The 16,859-nt window shown below is 33.8% G+C and overlaps 1 protein-coding gene across 2 annotated transcripts in view; it reads left to right on the top strand.

Moving 5' to 3' along the window:
- LOC126889639 (semaphorin-1A) overlaps positions 1-16,859 on the top strand; it is a 584,815-nt gene that overhangs the window by 516,247 nt on the left and 51,709 nt on the right. For both annotated transcript variants that reach the window (XM_050658141.1, XM_050658142.1), the window contains exons 7-11: positions 1,826-2,174; positions 5,748-5,830; positions 8,239-8,476; positions 9,684-9,967; positions 13,494-13,704. In XM_050658141.1, the coding sequence (XP_050514098.1) occupies positions 1,826-2,174; positions 5,748-5,830; positions 8,239-8,476; positions 9,684-9,967; positions 13,494-13,704 (1,165 nt within the window). The remainder of the gene's footprint in view (positions 1-1,825; positions 2,175-5,747; positions 5,831-8,238; positions 8,477-9,683; positions 9,968-13,493; positions 13,705-16,859) is intronic.

The following is a 16,859-nucleotide window of genomic DNA, read 5'->3' on the forward strand; positions in this document are numbered from 1 at the left end:
ACGGCAAACAGACATGTTACGCAGGTCAAAACAAAGTAAATTTTTGAATTTGGAAAGGATCCTGAAGGAAGATGCGTGCTGTGAAACTGGTGATGTCTTGTTAGAATGGAGAAAGACAATGCTCAAGTGGTTGTGTATTGAATGTAGCCAGGTATGAAAATCTTATTGTAGACACTTGTACAAATGTGATGGTCTTAGCTCGTAGATGTTTTACAATACGGGCAGAGGTCAAAGATAGGAAATTATTTTAATAATTAACTTGAATTATAAACATTATAATTCAAGTTAATTATTAAAATAATTTCCTATTTGTCATTTCCTATGCTTTGACCTCTGCCCGTATCGTAAAACATCTACGAGCTAAGACCATCACATTTGTACAAGTGTCTACAATAAGATTTTCATACCTGGCTACATTCAATACACAACCACTTGAGCATTGTCTTTCTCCATTCTAACACGACATCACCAGTTTCACAGCACGCATCTTCCTTCAGGATCCTTTCCAAATTCAAAAATTTACTTTGTTTTGACCTGCGTAACATGTCTGTTTGCCGTATAACCCTACCAGCAAACCAATCAGCATAAGTTGGACGAATTAATATGATAACAACTAAGTGGCAACGCATCCCTTGTAACGGCATGTAAGTAGGTTTGAACAATATTACTATCTATTTGTTATTACTATTTTGAGTTTGGATGCATATTTAAGTTTGCTTAATGGTTTAATTTGTTTTTAATTGTTAATAATTTAAATTTCAACACATACTCACAAACTACATGCACCCATCTGCTCATATATGCTTATGAGCATTTTAACTCATAGGTGTGCATTTGTAAGTATCAATATTCTGAAATGTCAACAGTTGAAAACCTTTATTGCAAAAATTTTTTTCGAATTTGGCTTTCTGTTAACACTTGTGCAACCAGATAATGTTCTAACTCTGGTTTTCTTTATTGTAGCATTTAACTACTTGTAACGCCGACCTGAAGATGATCTGTATAATGTAGAGATCGAAACCGGTCGTCAAAGTATAATTAAATGATTGTGAGTAAGTCTGTGTTTCATTACTACATTTAATATGGACTCACATATGCAACCCATTCAATATTTGAAAAATTAAAAATTGGATTTTTCTGATTCTTTAAGAAATTTATAGCTTTTCTCAATATGGGAAGTATTGGTGTCATGTTATTTCATAAAATTTTTGAAAATATGCTGTATAATGATGTAGGAAGGTAAAAAAGATGAGTAAATCCAGTAGAAACCCCCCAAATAACCCTTGAAAACCTGGGCTTTTGCATAAAAGATTTCCTTAAAGTATTTCCTTCGTTGAAACCTGAAGCCTTTTGGATATGAGTTAGAGACGCATCGATTCAGGTTATATCGACTTCAAAAACGTGATTAACCCCGCAAAAATTAATTAAAAATAATTTTAAAAGAAATTAATAACCTTGGGAAAAACACGTTTTTTGGAGTTTTAAAGGTGTTTTGTTCAATTTTTGAATACCTATCCTAAAGGACAATTGGCAAAGGTTGGAATAATGACTATATGAAGTACAATATCGATGTAAGTACTCTATTCCAGCGGAAACGAAGTAGATATGTATCGTGCACTGTGGAGAAGAAGAATGATGCAACGATATGGAGACAGATTGGCAGTTTGTTTTGTTTTCTTCAAAGCAATGTTAATTAAAAAACGATATTTTGAAAACTGCTACCAATATACAATTAATTTTATTTATAAAATACATCAGATCTTTTTTTAGATAAATCGTTTTGTTTTGCTTTATAGTATTAATTGGTTTTATTCTTTCTTTTTAGAATCTGCCACAGATCTGATTGAAGGCAAATACGGTGACGTACAAGCTCAACTAGTTTACGGCACTTTTACTACCCCTCCAAATAGCATATCCGGCAGCGCGGTGTGCGCTTTTAGTCTTCAAGATATCACCGACACTTTCGAGGGAAATTTCAAAGAGCAGGCTGCTATTAATTCTAATTGGTTACCTGTTCTGAGTAATAAAGTTCCGGATCCGCGGCCTGGGCAGTGTCATAACGACAGTAGGACGTTACCCGATCTTACGTTAAATTTTATTAAAACGCATTCGCTGATGGACGAGAGTGTGCCCAGTTTCTTCGGGCAACCGATACTCATCAGGACGAGCTTTCAGTAAGTATAATAAAATCTTAAATGGCATTGCAACATTAGCATTAAAGTATATTTACACTCACATATCATCAAATCCCCGAGATGGAGCTGGTAGCAATCGTTCAATACATGATTACAAACGTCGCAAGCGATTCATCAATTCTGAATCGCTCCGCGACTGGCTTCGACTCAATTCGTATTGGCCCAATTGGCTTCCACTAGCTCAGTACGCTAGCTTAAACCAGCAAGTCGTAAGACTCCGGTTGGTTCCAACTCAGTTCGTTTGCCACCTACTGGTGACCAGTGAGTTCCTTACAGATCAATTCTCCAGCTGGAACTAACTTTCTGTTGCTCCGCTCTTTATTAAATATAATTTCGATGGACCATCTCATAGCCTTCATCTGTGGGACGGCGTGTGATAGAGGCCCAATCGTTACACACATTCGAAGGAAATTTCTGCTAGTAATTCTAATTGGTTACCTGTTCTGAATAATAAAGTCCCTGATCCGCCGCCTGGGCAGTAGAGTGGAACGAAAAAGGTCAAAAAAATAAAAGAACAGAAAAATTCTTATGGCTTTCGTATAAAAGTTGTGTCAGGTAATGAAAACAATTGGTGCGAGAGCATTTTGAAATAAAAAAAAATATCTTGAGGTTCCATATTGGATTTTAATTAAAAAACAAAAAAAAATTTTTGTCGAAAAAATCAATAGGGCTCTTATCAAATTTCAATGATCGTGTTTTACCAACTAAGTGTGACATTCTAAAATGCTTTCTCTTTATTCGTAATGAACTTAAGTTGACAAATAATAATAGAGATCCATATATCGCTGACGTCTTGAATGCCGTTGCAACGAAAGTAGAACAAATATGAAAAAAAGCTTCTATTCCAACATTATCGCATAAGTGCATTCAAGATATGATTAAAAATATTTATACAGAGTATCAAAATGTTAAGCGATAGGTACACAAAAACTCAGCAAGCATCCGACTCATAAATAGAAAAGATTTGCCAGTTTCGAAAGGAGTGCAAAAAGTTATTGAATATCGTGGCTTGGAAGTGCAACATGACTGGAACTGTGTATGTGTACTTGTGATAAAATCAAGAAAGTACCACAAAATGAGCGAATTTTTCTTCAAGATCAACGATTCTGTCGAAAAATGGCAATTAGAGCAGTGGATATTGCAGCATCTGCAGCAATAAGGTAGAAAATGGAAAGAACCATGAAGGCAAAGGCAAGTTCTCAAAAATATAATACTGACGAAATTGTTCTAAAAGCATGTACCGTTGATTCCTCTAATCCTTCCATAAGTAGCAGCTTCTCTGACTTAAATTCTTCTGATGCAGATGATCATGAAGAAGAATTCATTGCTCCTTTGTCAACAGTTATAGTTCAACCATCTACGTCACAAATACTTCATTCATTGCAATGAGCTACCTCTACGTCATTTAATTCAACAGTTAGATGGACGCACCAGTGGACCATTTGGTTTTTCAGGGCCAATAGGGAAACGACAAAAGGGATTTTGTCGCAATAGAAAATAACCTAGCAATATTATTAGAAACAACAAACCTTAGTACCGATCAGAAGTACTTGTACCAAATCAGTCAAGCAGTTGCGGGAAAATGTCTTAATGATTTGAGCCTTAGGCTAAGGCTCCACGGGCGAGAAATTGACGCTAGCAGTAGCCGTAAAACGAACTTAAGGTTCCGCGGAACGGAATAGGAATAGCCGAACTGAACCGACTACGCACAAGTCCTGTAGTCGATACAGTTCGGCTATTCCTATTCCGTTCCGCGGAACCTTAAGTTCGTTGTACGGCTACTACTAGCGTCAATTTCTCGCCCGTGGAGCCGTAGCCTTAAAAAACCTGGGAAAATATCACATGCACGGTGGCTGACAGTTGATAATCGGTTGCTTCGATTGTATGTTGGAACTGAATGCCCCAGCCCCCAATTAATTATGTTAGTAAGTTTCATCCAAAAAGTGTATGCATCAGTTTGGTTTTATATAAAACTGTATCCTAGCTGTTCTGACAATTCAAAACATTTATGGCGAATGATCCATTATTCACGATTTCTATCAGTTGACCGAAGAACAATTGTCGATGCCGTTATCCAAAGGAATGCTTATTTTGTCCATCCCGAAAATGTATTACTCGATATGATGAAAGATGAACGAAAACATATACGGGAGCTAGGACTACGCCGAGTGCCGAAAGCTAGAGAAAGTCAGAAAGAAAAAAGATCCGGAGATTCAAAATACCAACATTAAATTTTAGTGCTGCAGATTATAATGACTTAATTTCTATTTTTGGATTCAAAGTTACGACTCCTCCTTTGCTAAAACATATTTCCAATGAAGATGTAAGGGATATGATTGATTCTGGGAATTACAACAACATAGAGGTCTTAAACTGCCCTTGTCATACAAAATCCGTGGAAAGAACTGTTAAGTTAGTAACAGAAGCATCAGCTGCTGTTTGTGGACCAGAATCAAGGGATGGCTTTATTCGTTCAAGGTTGCAGTCTAGAAATATTATGCCGTTTTTTAACACAAAATCAGACTACCGATAAAAGATAGAAGATAAGATAAAAGAACTGATAAAAAATAAATTTTTATAATTTTATTTTTTTTGTTATTGCCAAAAATTTTAATTTAATATGGAACCTGAAGGTAGAGTCCAATACAAAAAGGATTTCTTACAGTTTTAATATACATCAAAACACAACTTTTTCGCACTAGCCCCATAAAAAATAATGACTTCGAATTTTTCGTTCCACCCTACTGGGCAGTGTCATAACGACAGTAGGACGTTACTCGATCTTACGCTAAATTTTATTAAAACGCATTCATTAATGGACGAGTGTGTGCCCAGTTTCGTCGGGCAACCGATACTCGTCAGGACGAGCTTTCAGTAACTATAATAAAATATTTAATGGCCTTCCCTATGCCACGAGAATGAGTATGATGTGCTCGGAGAAATCTGGCAACACTGCTTTACACATCAACTTTCCCTCTCTCCCACCCCACCATTTTCGGCCCAGTGTCGGACTAGCAGCCTTCGAAGATGGAAGTCACGGTGGTTGTTACCGCCAATGTGAAATTCAAGCTGTGATGCGTTTTATAAATGCAAAATGGATTTCACCTACTGACATTCATCGTGTGGTACTCAACAGAAATTCTACTGGTAAACAGAGATATGATCTTGTATTGGCCAAAGATCCAGCAATTGTCAAGCTTTTTTAGGTTACATACAAGTGTATCATAATATAACTTACAGTTGAAAATTCTGACTCTACACTTACAACAAATCTCTAGAGATTTATAGTATTACTGAAGAATGTATTTGGTTTTAACTTCTTAATAGAAATACGTGTTGTAGTAAGGTTACTGCACTTAGAATAAAGTCAAACAAATCGTTAAAGTACGCACGTATTGTTCCCTAAACAACTCATACAGAAGTGGTACTTTTTTCTTCGGCTAGGTACTAGATCGAGCATGTTATGTCAAACTCTCTACTTGATTGCCAATGTTACAATATTACAATATGATATAAAACAATTCAGTTTTTCATGTTATTTTTTTATTTTAGCTATCGATTTACACAAATTGCAGTGGATCCGCAGGTTAAAGTTCCAGGCGGCAAAACATATGACGTCCTTTTTATTGGAACAGGTAAAGTTTATTATTTATTTTTAGTATTTTCTTTATTTGCAAACCAATTAAATGTAACTTAAAAAAAGGATAGAGGCATGGGCACACAATATACAGGGTGTTTGGTAAAGAATGGGCCATAGCTTAACCGTAGATTCCTGAGGTTAAATAGGTCGATTCAAGCTAACTTACCTTAGTACGAAAGTTGATAATAACCGAAATACAGCTAAAAGAAAATCTCAGCTAAAAAGAAAATCTAAATTAAGACTGTACAGTGTGCATGTCAATTATTCGCCCAGTTGTTACTTGTGAAAGTGAAACATGTAGTCCACATCAGCGGGAAATAAATAAACTGCTGGTATTTGAAAGGAAGGTTCTAAGAATGATATTTGGCCCTCGAAAGAAATTAATTGACAGGAGCGTGGAGAAGGCGCCGTAATGTTGAATTGACAACGCTGTATGGTACTGAAAACATGGTCAGACATATATAAAAACTAACCGGATAAGATGGGCAGGCCATGTGCTAAGATCAGAAGAAGACAGAGTGTTAAAGACAGTATTTTTTGAAAGGCCAGACGGTAGAAGATCAGTAGGCCTTCACACAAAAAGATAGAAAGATGATGTTGAATGGGAAATGGAAGCGCAAGATCATAGAAGATGGAGGGCTCTAGTGGATGCTGCGAAGATTCTCCCCAAGTTGTAAAGCCAGTCAAGAGGAAGAAGAAACAGATTTTTGATTTATGAATTTTATCGAATTTTATTTTCCTCGGTAATAATTATTCGTTTCTTTTAAAAATAAAAATGTATACCATTTTTATTCAGTTGCAATCCGAAGGCAAAACTGTCTTATTTTTCACTTAGTATAGAGAGCGCAAACCAGCACTCTTAATCGACAATTTTCGCTTCTTGTTGGAGGTGTCACCAGGAAAATGGTCCAATAAGTTTTTCGGACATCTTGGATATTAGTGCACTCTAATATGTCTGTGTAGATTTTGGCATTGGATCCGACCATCACTTGTTACACCGTTGCCGTATCCTCTATTTTTTCATACTATCACGTTACAAGTTTTTGTGATATTATATTTGTGTGTGAAATGTATCATCTTTGTATTTTAGGTATGTTCTAATATGTTATGTATAGATAGGTTTTTACTTAATTATTTTAAATCATTGTGAAGTTTAACTTGCTAGGAACCTTGTAATATTGTGTAATGTGTTAAAAGTAAGTAGTTTTGAAACACCAATTAAGTAAAGTTCTTTATGTTGTTGTTTTCACCAATTTTGAAAAAATGTGAAAACATTGAATTATGACGGAGGAGTTATATTCGCGGTCAGACAGACAGACAGACAGACAACCTAGGTCTAATTTCTCACCTTTAGTACTATCCTTGGATTATAAGCTTTCATTTGACACCTCATTTGTAATTCTACCTAGTATAATGACGGAGAAGTAAACGTTCTTATTCTATTATTCTTGTAGGTACACTAAACATTGATTGAAATTATGAAAGAAATATAGAAAACAGCATGGCAACACTGTGACGCACAAACATAAGATTCAGCTGTGCGTTACATAGGGTGCAAATAGCCAAGATGTCCAGTTTTTCAATTAAATATATTTTAAAATATTTATTAAATATTTTATTAGGATGAAAAATTTTGACTTTCATTTAGCAGATGTCGGTAGGCACCTACTCCATAACGTCAGTTGCAATGCGAGCAAGACTCTCGGTAGTTTGTCACTGATGATGCTTCCAACAAGAAGCAAAAATCGTCGATTAAGAGTGCTGGTTTGCGCCCTCTATACTAAGTGAAAAATAAGACAGTTTTGCCTTCGCATTGCAACTAAAAAAAAGTAGTATATATTTTTATTTTTATTAGTATTACTCCTATAGACTAACTAGGTCCATTTTCCGTTGGAATTTTACCAAGGTGTAAACGGCGTTGTGAATTGCAACTTTTAGGGCCGGTTGTTCGAACGCTAATCAACAATGATCACTATCAAATATTTAATTACTGTCACCAACTGTCAATGTCAACTTTGATTGGGTTGCTGAAAATATAATTGATCATAATTATGAGATTAGTTTATCAATTAACATAACAATTATTAACATAATTGATTAACTAATTTCATATTTGTAATCCATAATTATGTTTTTAGCAACCCAAACAAAGTTGACATTGACAAATGGTGACAATAATTAAATATTTGATAATGATCATTTTTGATTAGCGTTCGAACAACCGGCCCTTAGAATTATCTCTTGTCTGCACTGCAGCATCCATCTGGCTTGCAATTTTTAGAAGCCATGGAGGTGTCACCAGGAAAACGGTCCAATAAGTTTTTCAATTAAATATCTTTTAAAAATATTTTTAAATATTTTATTAGGTTGAAAAACTTTGACTTTTGTTTCTTTTAATTTCAGATAATGGAAAAGTGATAAAAGCTGTCAACGGATTATCTGCGGATTCAAGACACGGAGTAAGAACTGTCGTCATAGAAGAGATACAAGTTTTTCCGGTCCATGCTCCGGTGAGAGGTATCAAAATTATGAAAAATGTTAAAAGTGGAAAAGAAGAGTCCCGGCTCGTTGTCGTTTCTGATACAGAAGTTCAGTCGTTAAGGGTGCATCGATGTGATAGTAATAAAATATCAAGTTGTAGGTAAGTTGCTTGTATATCTTCTATTATTTTTATCTGGGTGTCTCCTAATTCAGTAGTTCCAGAATCATACGAATGGCACAGTATTTCATAGTTCTACCACATAATAAATAACCCTACAGAAGCGAAACTCCTGCCGAAAACAGTAACATAATTTTCATGCTCATGTGTCAACGTAACTGGTGCAACCTCACTTTTGCGACTGACGTGACAGTTGTTTATAGTTAAATTTTATATTAGTATATGTTTTATTTTATATTTTATAGTTAAATTTTATATTTCATATTTAATTAATAACAACTTGTCAAAAATATTATCTAATTTGGAATGGTCTATTCCTTAGAACATCAAGTTCTATTCTGTAACTGGTGCACAAGGTCAAATATTTCGGTCCCAACAAAATCAATGGAAACGACAGTCAGATTCGCTTCTATGTGGTTATACCGGGTGGTGAATTGGAAAACGGGCCATAGGAAACTCAATGTAAAATTCTAAACTGTTGAATTCCTGCTTCCCTAATTATTTTACATCAAAAGTCATAAGAAACTATTTGTAGAGAATTAAAATCTGTATTGAAAACAACTGTTAATTTTGTTCTACAAACAATAATTATGTAAAATTTTGTAAAAATATAATACAATTTTCAGAGTAATACGCCAAAGTGAGACAACACACAGTGCAATAATGTTTATAAGGTTGCATTTGGTGACAACGAAGTTATTATATTAACAATTTGAACTGTCAGCTTTTTTATTTATTTCATCATTTATTGTTTAAAACGCAATAAAGTTGATAAGATACCCTCAGTTAATGAGAAAGTATTAATAATAAAGATATTTTCTTTAGTCAATAGTGTGCTCACTGTCAGTTAAATAGTAACGTGCGACCTAACATACCCACACATACCTACTGCGGTAAATACATTATATTTTTCAAAATTTTGGACTCTGTTTAAATCGTAGAACAATTGTAACTTCTGTTTTTAATACAGATTTCAATCCTCTACAAATAACTTCTCATGACTTTTGATGTAACATAATTAGGGAAGCAGGAATTCAACATTTTAGAATTTTACATTGAGTTTCCTATGGCCCGTTCTCCGATTCACCACCCTGTATATTCTGTGGTTCTAACATTTGGTTTTACATTTTAATGTGGAATTTAGTACCTACATATTGTTATTGAAATCTAATCTCTATTTTCATTTTAGTGAATGCGTAGCTCTCCAAGACCCCTATTGCGCTTGGGACAAAGTGCAAGGAAAATGCAGATCCAAGGGTTCTGGTCGTTGGGGCGAAGAAAGTTACTTCTTCCAAAGTGTCAGCACTGGAGAGCACACCGCTTGTCCTCCCTTAAAGTTGGGAAAAGATGCTGGATCTGTGGGAGGACTGAGTTCGACTCAACCGAAATATAATTCTGATCATCAACCCATTAATGACAAACCTGATGGACAAGTCATTAATATTATTCAGGACAAAGCTTTTGAAAGCAGTGGTAAGTGTTTTTAGTTGTTACTTATATATTACTTAGAAGTAGGCTTAGGCAAATATGCAAATTGCATATTATGCATAAAAATGCAAAAATGACAAATTTTGCATATTATGCCTAAAAAAAGCAAAAATGTCAAATTTTTCCTGTATTTAAACAGTATGGATAAAGTGCATATAACCTGAATTTTTGGTTGTAACTATAGATATTCACATAATAAATTAACCAATAGCTTGGAAATCCCAATATTGAATTTATGTTTTGAATTTTTCTAGATATTCCAATTTTTGGCATCGTAATGTATAACTAATAAAAGATAAGCAATTTATACTTTTGTTCTTGAATATAAGACTTATAAAAATTCTAAAAATCAATTGGTTTTACTTCTGAGTTCTCCACGACATAAAAGCTGAAATAGGAAATAATTACTTTTATGTATGTGTGGATGAGACCACTGACCACCGACGTTTTATACAAGAAACAGTTTCTACATGCAGCTCTGCCTAATAATAAATTATTGCTCGTTTTTATTTGATGTACATGGTGATAACAGGACAAAATTTAAAAATATTTTATTCAAAGTTAATACATATTACTTCTTTAGCGCTTGGAATAAACAGAGTTGCGGAGGAAATAAGAAAAAAATTTACTCTAGTTAACGGTTTATTAGCAAGCGTCAAAAAGGTCAGTCTTGAAATCACATGTAAGAATTCAATGTTATAGAGAGATGCTTCCTGCTGTTCCACTGCTACTGCAACCCATTTTAACACAATGGGGCACATGATTGGAAGTATCTAATTTCTATGCTGATCATTTTGTTGAATAAAAAAATATTAGCATTTTAACGGATGTAGTTGATAATGTCTATTGGACTCTAAGCATGCCTTTCAAAATAAAAGTCTTCAACAGCAAGTCTCATTCATAAAATCAAACTCTAATTTGGTTCAGAAAACTATTATCCAATTAGAATTTCCCAAATTATCATTGTTATATAGTATATATAGTATGACTTCAGTTTTATGGTGATAAAACTGGAACAGGAATATACAAAGAATGGGATGGAAATAAACCTTACTAAAGCTGAATACCTAACAACGGAGAATACAGAAATAATTCAGCTGGAAATAGAGAAAGGTAAACGAATCAAAGGAACAGGCAAGTATAAGCATTTAGGTTTCATAATATCAACCAAAGGAACAACTGAAGAAGATATAACAAATAGATTAGGACAAACAAGAGACTGCATACGAAAATTGAACCCGGTACTGTGGGATAAGAACATTAGCGTAAAATCAAAAAGAGTCTATAGACCAGTAAGGATCTGTTTTTGGGTGGATGTGAGAGGTGGCATTCAGATTTTTGCGGATAAAGTTAGGTGATAACTTCGTTAATAATAATTGAGTTATGCTCCTTCTGAAATATACCCGGAACATTAATAAAAAAAATTAAATATTTAAAAATTTCAAAAAATTTCGTTTTTTTTTCTACTTTTTTTGCTTATAACTTGAAAACTATTCATTTTAGAACAAAGTCCTATAGGAATAAAAAAAGATAATTAAATTTTCTGTCAGATGCGATTGGTTAAAAATGTCTTAATTTATCACCCTTGCTTCAAAATAGCAATAAATATAAAATAAGGGGGCAAAACAAGCCTGTCCTTATTCGATGATTTTCCATCACTTAGGTTACACTTGGAACCTTCCTAATTCGCTTAGAAAATTTTTGTAATGTGCTAAAACCGTACACCAAATTTCATTAAAATTGACGTACTAGATTTTGCATAATAATTTTGCAATCTAAACTTTTTTTAAAAAATTTAATTTTTTTAAAATCTTGCCCAACAAAAACTAGAACATACAAAGATTTGTCAATTTTTTTACATATAAAGAAGTACTCCACCTATCTAATGCACTTTACAGAATTGAAATCGGATTATTTAAGCAGCCTCAGCAATGTTTTAAAGTTATAAACAATTTTTTGGCTTATAAACAAATTAGTGCTGTGGTCAGGAGAGGGTGCTACGGGCTCTTTTATTTAGGTGGACTTACCCAAGTTTTTTTTATTATTTTAACCCGTAGAACACGAATTTTTTGGGTAACAGTTGATCCGGATGTCGATAAGATTGTTATAAACAAAGAACTTGAGGAATTACATAAAATCGATTTTTCGCAAAATAAAACATTTTTTTGTATTTCTTGGGTAATTCTAAGCAAAAAATCGAGAAATTGCAATTTTTGAATGCGAATAACGTTTGATTAAAAAATAAAATATCAATTCTAAAAAAATAGAATAGCATTTGAAAGTTTAAGTCAAATTATACCGGTTTTAATTATTTGCATTGCTAAAAATTTTTTTTTTTATTATTAAACAAAGCTATTTGTTTATAAGCCAAAAAATTGTTTATAAATTTAAAACATTGCTGGGGCCCCTTAAATAATCCGATTTTAATTCTGTAAAGTGTATTAGACAGGTAGAGCACCTCTTTATATGTAAAAAAATTAGCCAACTTCTAAATGGTCTACTTTTTGTTCAGAAAGATTTTAAAAAATTTGAACTTTTTTAAAAACATTTAGATTGCAAATTTATTATGCAAAATTTATTAGGTCGATTTTAATGAAATTTGGTACACGATTTAAGTATGTTACAAAGAATTTCCTAAGCGAATTACTAAGGTTCTAAGTGCCACCAAAGTGGTTAAAAAATATTGAATAACAACAGACTTATTTTGCCCCCTTATTTTGTATTTATTGCTATATTGCAGAAAAGGTAATACCTTAAGACATTTTTTACCAGTCGTATATCATACAAAATTCAATTATCTTTATTTTATTTCTGTGCGACTTTGTTCCAAAACGAATCGTTTTAAAGTTATAAGCAACGAAACCAGAAAAAAATTGATGTTTTTCGAAATTTTTAAATATTTTAATTTTTTTATTAATGTTCCGGGCATATTTGAGAAGGAGCATAAGTCAATTATTATTACTGAAGGTGTCACCTAACTTTATCTGCAAAAATCCGAATGCCACCTCTCACATCCAAAAATAGACGTTTTTTCGCAGATCCTTACTGGTCTAAATAACGACATGAAAAGAAGACAATATCCTCACATATGGGTGTGAAAATTGGACAATAAATAAGAAAACAAAAAACAAAATAAATAACAAAATAAAGAAATAGAATAAATACCATAGAAATTAAGAAAATAATAGGAATGAACTCAGATATAATAGACTACATAAAACAGAAGAGATTGACCTGCTACGGTCATGTTAGAAAGATCGTTGGATAAACAAAATAACAAAATGGAGCCCGATAAGAAGAAGGAAAAGAGGCAGATCCCGAATATTTCAGAGATAAAGTGGACGAAGCAATAGAAAGAAAAAATCTGCAGGAAGGGGCCGGCAAAACCGAAAATCTGGAAAGAACGGTTGAGTGAAGGAATACAGTAAAAACTGTGGAAATCCTTAGTATATATAATTATTATAACTATACTTATTATAGAATCATTTATTAAAATTGTATTATATTTTAGGTCCTGCAGTAACAGCTGCCGATGCTCTTCCTAACCAATACTCAGTGGAGACACTGATTATGGCCGTTGTGGCAGGGTCTGTGTCCGCTTTAGTTGTAGGATTTTTCGCTGGTTATTTATGCGGTCGCAAATGCCACAAAGACGAAGATGATAATTTACCATATCCCGATACTGAATATGAATATTTTGAACAGAGACAAAATATGAATAGGTAAGTGATGCGTCAATAACATAATTTTCATTGTACTGAAGTAGTGTTCTGGAGATAATTTCTTGTGTCATTTTAACCACTAATACGCCTTCTCACAGAGGGTATCACACCACATTGAATATATTCTTCTTTATGTACCATGTCCTTTCAGAATGTTGGTTACCATCATAGCTATGTTGTTCTGAAGCTATTTCCTTGTTGCATTTTTGTAATTAACTATTCTAAATGGGAAATAAGCCACAATTTAATTAAAAAAATGATTTTATTAACGTTTCTACCTCCAAATGGAATGTCCTTGTCAAAATACAAAATAATAATAAATTAAACAAAAATGTTGTTGCTTGGTAAAAAATTCTTATAATAATTTTCTGACTCATTTATATCGGCAATTCAGACATAATATATTATACATTTTAAAGAAGAAGACTTTAAAATGGCATTGCCAATATTATGAGTTGCGTTCCTGGGACGACTTTACTGAAAAATAGTTCATTCGATTACATGAAATCAACGCCAACGCAAGAATATGCGTCACAAAATTTACTATGGAATCTCTAACTCGAGAATTTTACTGTCACCGTTGCATGCATAGGCGTAACCAGGGGGTGGTTTTGGGGGTTATAACCCCCCTTTTGGATGTACTTTGAGCTCTATACGCTTAACACCATTATTATTCCATACCCCCCAGAGACCTTCAAGTACATGTAACCCCCCCCCCCTTAGGATCATCCTGGTTATACCTCTGGTTGCATGTGGTTGTCTTTTTAAAGACACATCACATGCTATGATTTTTTGTGACGGATATTCTTGCGTTGAGGTTGATTTCATGTAATCGAATGAACTATCTTTCAGTAAAGTCGTCCCAGGATCGCAACTCGTGAATATTGGCAATGTCATCTTAAAGTCTTCTACTTCAAAATGTATAATATATGTCTGAATTGCCGATATAAATGAGTCAGTTTAAATAAATTATTAGAAGAATTTTTTACTAAGGAACAACATTTTTGTTTAATTTATTATTATTTTGTATTTTGACAACGACATCCGATTGGATATAAAACCATTATTTTAGTTAAATTGTGGCTTATTTTCCATTTAGAATAGTTCATCATAGCTATCTTAATGTTATTCACTGCCACCCTAGACAGCATGCTTGTATCAATACCATACCAATCTCGCAAAATCTTCAAGCAGTCTTTCTTTGTCATGGACTGCAATTGCCTGCTATTTTCCCTTCCATAATCTTTATTAGTTAAATGCGAAACTAAAATTTTAGTATTGATTTAATTTAGTCATCAAAATCAGCTTAAACCCAACCAAAATTAGTATGATTATACGTATAGGTATGTTCAGTACCTTTCAAACGAGATATAGTAATGTCTCTTTTTATGCGGATTATTTTTATACGATTTTGAAGTTGGGCGGTTGGTGTTCCATTCAAAAATGTCTATTATTAACAATTAGTATAATTAATATTAACCATTCCCATCCAGTAGTCTGAGAGTTTTCAATTCGGGTATTCCCCTTGTTACATGATGTACCATGCAGCTATTATATCAGTCTGAATTTCGCATTGAAAGGTATTAGGTCTGGATCCCGCGTATAAAAAAAAGTTGACTAGTAGCAAGCTGAAAATTTGTTAATAGCTTAAGGGTGTCTAGTCGGACAAACTTTGATATATGGGAACACTGGAACAGGGGAAGTTTTAATTGTGGAACAGATTAAAAATTTGGAACGGTCATACCACGAAAACGTCACATGTATTTTGTCCGACAGAACTTCCAATTGATTTGTTACCCTTTCATTAAACTCTAATGCAAAAATCAGACTGCTATTTATCACCAAATGGGCATTTTAATGAATGGAACACTTAGAACATGTCAAATGACAGGAATTATGACAGGTGATAAATAGCAGTCTGATTTTTGCATGAGAGTTTAATGAAAGGGTAACAAATCAATTGAAAGTTCTGTCGGACAAAATACATGTGACGTTTTCGTGGTCTGACCGTTCCAAATTTTTAACCTGTTCCACAATTAAAACTTCCCCTGTTTTAGTGTTCCCATATATCAAAGTTTGTCCGACTAGACACCCTTAAGCTATTAACAAATTTTCAGCTTGCTATTAATCAACTTTTTTTTCATACGCGGGATCCAGACCTATATAAGCTGTAATTGTTTTGAAATTAAATTTAAATGTTGACGATTTCAAGTTGCATTATAATAAACAGCACATTTTGATTTCTGAATTGAAACATTTAATTAAGTGTCGTAAAGTTTTATGTTCCATTAGAAGAGGTTTTTGCAATCTCAATATCGTTAGTCTGCGTTTTTAATTTCTTCTTTAAGATTTTATTTGGCCCAATGAAGAAAAAAAAACTTCAAAGACACAATTTTTGGTGGACGAACGTCCACCATTTTATGTGATTTTAGAAAACTGCGGAACGTATCCCTACTTTTTCAATGCAGTCTTTTTTTATGCGATTTTTTTATATGCGGTTTTCTGAAGAACGTATCCACCGCATAAACCTTACTGTATATATCTCTTGCCATATAGTCCCATTTAAAATCATCGGTGACAGTGGCGTAAATGCCTTGTTATTTAGTAAAGACGTTTTCATTGTCTTTACAAAGAAACGGTAATTGTATTCTAACGTCTGTAGTCCCTCAGGTGACTACCGCTTCCACAAGGATTTCATTAAATTTTTAGTAAAGAAAAATTACATACTCAGCTGGAATTCGAACTCATAACATTTGTGTCCAAAGGTTGATAGTGGTTGCTTACCACTGAGCCTCTGTGGCTCTGTGGATGTAGATAGATAGATTTAAAGAGGTGGCTTTCTGGAATATTCCACTGCGACCTTTTCAGATCTATTGTAGTCCTCCAGTCCTAGATAACATTCTCTAGCCTGACCCTTTTTAAAAAATTTAATAGCTTCGAGACTGAACCTTCCATGCTGCTATAGACCGGTGGATTGTCTTCTCCTAATGCAAAGAACCGTTCATTTGCCACAATGTCACCGTAGATTGCCGTTAATTCCGCCTGAAAAACTGTGACATCCTTAGATAGACTTACCGGGAAATGTATCCCTTGATTTGTCCCAACTATGCCAGCTCCCACACCTTCCGATGTTTTTGAGCCTTCAATGTACCAGA

This window comes from Diabrotica virgifera, chromosome 8, assembly GCF_917563875.1.
Source record: "Diabrotica virgifera virgifera chromosome 8, PGI_DIABVI_V3a".
Lineage (NCBI taxonomy): Eukaryota > Metazoa > Arthropoda > Insecta > Coleoptera > Chrysomelidae > Diabrotica > Diabrotica virgifera.